Source organism: Pieris napi, chromosome 11 (assembly GCF_905475465.1).
Source record: "Pieris napi chromosome 11, ilPieNapi1.2, whole genome shotgun sequence".
Lineage (NCBI taxonomy): Eukaryota > Metazoa > Arthropoda > Insecta > Lepidoptera > Pieridae > Pieris > Pieris napi.
The window spans coordinates 10970649-10976423 of NC_062244.1; the positions used below are offsets into that span (position 1 = coordinate 10970649).

Sequence of the window (5775 nt, forward strand, 5' to 3'; positions counted from 1 at the left end):
AACTATTGCAGCTCGATGCGATTAATGTGTCAAACACGGCAAAAACTAAAGCGAGCTACTTGCAGACCGATAGCTTAACTCATCTAAAGCTATTCAAGCAACATAGAAATATTTATCCCACAGGGGCAGAAATATGAAAACACTAGTTGGTGGACTTCGTCTGCGCTGGATTATTATTTCGAGTAGCTAATAAGAGTAGTGTTGGCCTGGTGGCTTCAGCGTGCGACTCTCATCCCTAGCGTAGGTTCGATCCCAGGCTATGCACCAATGGATTTCATACAATGTACACATTTAAAATTCGCTCGAACGGTGAAGGAAAACATCGTGAGGAAACCGGCTAGCCTTAGACCCAAAAAGTCGACGGCGTGTGTCAGGCGCAGAAGGCTGATCACCTACTTGCCTATTAGATTGAAAAATGATCACGAAACAGATTTAGACATCTGAAGCCCAGACCTAAAAGAGGTTGTAGTGCCACTGGCTTTGAAAAAAACTACTAAAGATATTGAATATTTAAGATATCGATCATATATTATATATGTGTAACTCTAGCGGTTTTAGCAGCGCACGCCAGAATAGCTCGCAGATGGTAGATCTTTTCCTACTTACTTGATATTTTAGACAATTCACACAATATCTTTAAGCCTGATGTTTAAGCTATCTTATTGAAAAGTTTCATTGTAGTCCATTCAGTAGTTTTTACGTGAAAGGGTAATAAACATCCATCCATACTTACAAACTTTCGCGTTTTTATTAGTAGGATAAATAAACACTAAAGCTTTGCTGCCTTGAAGAGTTCCATCACCACCAAATAACTATGATGAGGCACTGGTTTACAGCTCTTGCCTAAGTTAATATAAAAAAAACCCAACTGACGCTAAAGTAATAGGAAAAATAAAACACAGCTCACTTAAGACTAACATTGTATTATTTCTGGTTAAGAAAATTGTTTTACATTACTATCAATTCCACCCGAGTAAACCCAAGCTACATATTCACATGCCACATTCAATAGTTGAAAGAATATAATAGGTACTAATTTAATGCGCAATTTTTGAATGAATAGATAAAAAAGAAATCATGAGACATCAAAATGTTTCTGATTCAATAAGGTATAAATTGAGTGATATCAATTCGTTCATTATGTTAGCATTCAAATTCAAATTGGGAAAAATCCCTTTCAATTTGAAGATTTATGATTGGCTATTGAGGCCTATTTCCGGCCAAAGTGATAAAATCAGTATGAAATATTTGTCATTCGAACTTGAATATGGCGAACTATTTAAAATAGCAGTCAGTCTCTCTATTTACCAGAAGTGTTTAACAGTAGTTGTTCGCTAACTGGGAAAACATAATTCCTTTGTATATGTGATTTTTTTTACATGTTTTCTAGATAATTCCGCGACTATGTAGTCGTCGGAGGTATTAGCTTACGTAAATGGTATTGGTACTACCTATTTCTTTTGACAACTTTTTGTATGACCCTTATAGCAAATCCTAAAAAGATGCCTCTTAACCTAATATTGAACATTATTTCCTTTAAACTCGTCTCTGTTACTTTTATGCCCATAGCTTATATATTTTATACCAGTCGTATCCGTACATTTAACAGTCGTTCAGAACATGCAACACTGTCTCTTCAGCTGTATCGTCACATATGTGAATATAATTATATCATATAATATGGTCAAGCCGGTTCAATATATATCCAGCGTTTGACGATATATTCCAACTATCGAACTGTGGAATCTCCTAATGGGACCTTCATTCATAGGGACCTCATCCACCTTACATAGGAGATTCCAATTATTTTAATTGACAGCTTACTTCTTCCTCAAAGGCCAAGAACACACCAATGAAAATTGGTGTTATAGTCAGTAATAAAATAATAAAACGACAAACATAATAACTCATTTCCCTCACTCTTATGATAATATCTTTATGAATAAAATAATTTTGAGTTTGAGTTTAGAGATCTCAATGAAGTGAACCCGTTATTTTTTTAAAAATACATGTTGATTTAAGTGTAATTTTAAGCAAAATTAATATTTTAGATATAGTTGGTCATACAATGAACTGTACAATCAGGCCACGACTCATAGAAATAAAACTCCTTTTATAATACTTAGAGAATGTTTGCTAATGCAAAATTACTAGGAGCTTCATATTTTATGTAAGCAGCGCTTAGTAGTTTAATAACGACATATTTAAATAGGAGTGGAATAGTAAATTCTAAATTTGATTTAATTTTTTAAGTAGAAAAGTGTGCATTGTGTATGATTTCAATTACTACTAAGTAAAAGTACTGTATGGAGGTTGAGGAGAAACAGGTTATACCTCTAAAGACTTACCAGAACTTGAAAGAAGCATTACAAATAATCTTGAGATAAATTTCACAATGTGTAACGTCGTGTGTGTGTGACGTGTGTGTGTGTGACGTTTGTGTGTGTGACGTGTGTGTGTGTGAAGTGTGTGTGTGTGACGTGAAATATACGATTCACGGAGTGTTAGTTCAGCAATAAATCTAGGTACATCATGCATTTTATTTACGTATTCAATTATATATTTTCATCCCGTACTCATGCTGTCGACACACTGTAACCATTAAAAGATTTTATGGCACTTTTAACTTCTTGAAAGTTGAATGTTAAAAACTTTGAGCAGTACTTCCTTATTTTTTTTCCTTAAGAACATATATTGTGTATATTTCTTTGGATATTAATAGATTTTAAAGGTGTTGTATTATTTATTAATAAATTAAGTTATACTCTTCATAGTTTTAAAAAAGTTGAATATTTATCATTTCATATAAATGGTAAATTGTTTCTGTGATGCATTGATATTTTCTCGGCTATTTTTCTATTAATCATCAGCCTAACATGTCCTGCATATTGATTAAAAATAACTAAAGTCCACAGTTAGAAGTGGACGATAACTAAACAAACAGAGATAAGTATTGATAAATAATTCACTTTCTAAAATGTATTTGTCATCTACACTTGTATTATTATTGAGTCAAAAATGTAATAAATTGTGTTAATATAGAATTGATGGTTATAGATAGTAATTGAGATATCTATCTAGACACTTTTGTGGCTAAGTTTATAATACATAAGGTGTTGAAGAATTAATTAATTTAATACGTGGGTTAGCGTTCGTTGGTCCAATTTTGACGCGATCTATATCACAAAAGTAGTACCTACGCCCAATCATTAATATTGCATAAAGCTCTTCCCCTGTTTGCACATGCGCAGTAGTAGCTTTTTTCCATACAAAACAAACGACAGACGTGTTTCACTAAAGAAAATTACAAATATCAAACAGCTAAGCAAAACTGAAATTATTAGTATTGATATAACCATTCGTGAATTCTAATGGAAAGTGCAAACCAAAACAAACAGAACACAATGTAAACATGAGTGAGCATAAGATATTGTTTTGTATTTTCTTTCTTATTATTTACTGCTTCTACAATGTTAACATGTGGTTTACGGCTATGAACAATCATGTTGAAGAAACAAAGATCGAGCCGGTCGATAAACAGCCGAAAATAAAACGAAGTTTTTCAGTGAAAATCCCAAGGCACAATACAATTCCATTGTTCATGAAAGACGCATGCAGCGTTTTGGACATCTTCACCAAACCGGATATACACAGGAAACCACATAAAAACAAAATGGACTACGATAATGGTATATCTACAATCGGTATAACCGTGTTTCTTGTGATACTTGTTTTGACCGCAGCTATGGATGCATTTAGAGAAAAATCAGAGATGAAAGAGAAAGAAAACACAGAAGGTAGACGGCAGTCCCTCGCAGAGTTTGCCAATAAAAAGCCATTGCGACGTGAGTCTAGTAGATTCGGTTTTCAATTGTTTCAAATTTCTGAAACAGAAACGAAAACAGAAGAGAATCAAACTCGCAAAACAAGACCATACTTAAGAGGAGATTCGATAAATTCTTATCTAAGTGACAAGAAGACTAAATCAGAAACTGCCCCAGCATCAATTGGAGATACAAATGAACCTAAACTATTAAAACGTCAATCTATCGCTAGACTCATTGGTAAGTAAATACTCGAATGTTGTATACGCTTTATTTTTCGATTTTATAAATTTTAAATGTACTGTTTATAAATCTGTTGTGCTGAATTATACTAAATTAAGTCTGGGAACGCAAATCGCAAGTAAATTTAGTATAATCATTCGAATGTTTATGTATGTAAACGTATAAACTTTCCTCTTCTTATTGTTTTTTTACAAGGTCTGTCTGACGACTGAATTACGCATTGAGGTAAGATTCCATACATGTTTTTGCCTTTACACCTGCAAATGTTTTTTATGCACGCATCACAGTTCTGTTACTGCATAATATTTTTGTTGTATTCATGTTTTAGTATGACCTTACTTTTAAGGGATAAAATACATATTAATTAAATACTTATTTTAGGGATCGATATGTCCAGCTACAGTAAATTATACTTTTTTTTTAAATATAAAGAGATAAAATCGACTACCAACTATCGGAGATTGTGCTATGCGATACGTGTATTGCACATTTTAAATTATATTCACAAATTCAAAATTCCTTTAAATATCTCAATACAAACTTAAAGTCTTGATTAATCCTTTTTTAAACCGATAAATTGTATCAAGACTAAATTTGTTTGTCAAATCAAATACGATTTATGTCGTATAAAATCTGTTACACCTTCCTTTGTTTTTAGGAGCGCGGCCAATTCCAATGGTACGCCGTTCATCCTTCCCAGTTCTTCCCTTGAACCCCGAAGTCCATGCGCTGATGCACCCCAATCGACAGTCATCATTTGACAGCGACGATGAAGGAGACGGAAAGTGTCGAAGAGTCAGAATTATTCGCCGATACTAAATTAACAATTGTATTATTATTTATGAACATTTCAAATTTTAGTCGGTGTCATACGCTTACTTGTTTAAGAAAATAATTTTAAGCTAAGCTAGGAGAATCGTCAGAGACTCTTACCTATAACATCTAAGCCATTCTTTGCCCCGATTAAAACACCCTGCTGTCTCATCAAAGCGTAAACAACACGACGGAAAAAGCACTTAAGTTAATAGAATGAAATTTGTTTAAGTTTTTATGAATAAAGTGGTATGTGAAGATCGTGTCCTGACTTACGAAACTAAAGTCAGTAAGAAATTATAACAAAACTGATAAAATTATTTTTCAAACAGATTATCTTTTAATGTGAATTCGGTCGTAGGATATACGGCTTTCTCAATAAATACAACACAAAAAGAACTGTTTAAATAACAAAAAACTAAAGGGTCTAGGCTCAGAATATGATTTTGTCCCATTCGGTGTCGAGACCCTTGGTCCGTGGGGTCCTAGCGCTTTAAGGCTTTTTAAAGAAATATCAAAAAGATTAGTCGACATCACAGGAGACTGAAGATCTGGCAGCTACCTCGGACAAAGAATTAGTCTAGCGATTCAAAGGGGGAACGCTGCCAGTATATTCGGAACCTTGCCTAAAGGGACTCCTTTTATTGATATATTTTAGTTTATGTTAAGGTTAGTTATTTATTTCAATGTATACTGTTTAAATTGTTTAAAAATATGTTCAAGTTAGGGGAAGCTACTGAAATTCTTGGTTCAAATCTAGGCGACTAATATATACCTATTGTAAATAACTCGTCTGATTTATTATTCTATACAATTTTAGATCAAAATACATGTTGAATATTAAAAGTATTGTTCCGCTAATATATTGTTAGATAAAATTCTGTATTCTAGTAAA

At 33.1% G+C, this 5775-nt stretch overlaps 1 protein-coding gene across 2 annotated transcripts; it reads left to right on the top strand.

Annotated features, from left to right (window-relative positions):
• Positions 1–2831: 2831 nt before the first annotated feature.
• On the top strand, positions 2832–5268 carry LOC125053999. 2 transcript variants are annotated; one of them, XM_047655647.1, is made up of 3 exons: positions 2834–4064; positions 4263–4292; positions 4726–4835. In XM_047655647.1, the coding sequence occupies exons 1-2, from the start codon at positions 3413–3415 to the stop codon at positions 4277–4279; spliced, it is 669 nt and encodes a 222-aa protein (XP_047511603.1). In that variant the 5' UTR covers positions 2834–3412; the 3' UTR covers positions 4280–4292; positions 4726–4835. The 2 variants fall into 2 exon arrangements, with proteins under 2 accessions (XP_047511602.1, XP_047511603.1); XM_047655646.1 differs by lacking the exon at positions 4263–4292 and having other exon boundaries at positions 2832–4064; positions 4726–5268.
• The last annotated feature ends 507 nt before the right edge of the window (positions 5269–5775 follow it).

What these genes read in the sequence shown, in the direction of transcription:
- LOC125053999 (XM_047655646.1), top strand. Translation starts at nt 3,413, where the DNA reads ATGAGTGAGCATAAGATATTGTTTTGTATTTTCTTTCTTATTATTTAC. An exon ending in ATCTATCGCTAGACTCATTG is followed by an intron (nt 4,065 to 4,725) that starts GTAAGTAAATAC and finishes CTTTGTTTTTAG; the next exon opens with GAGCGCGGCCAATTCCAATG.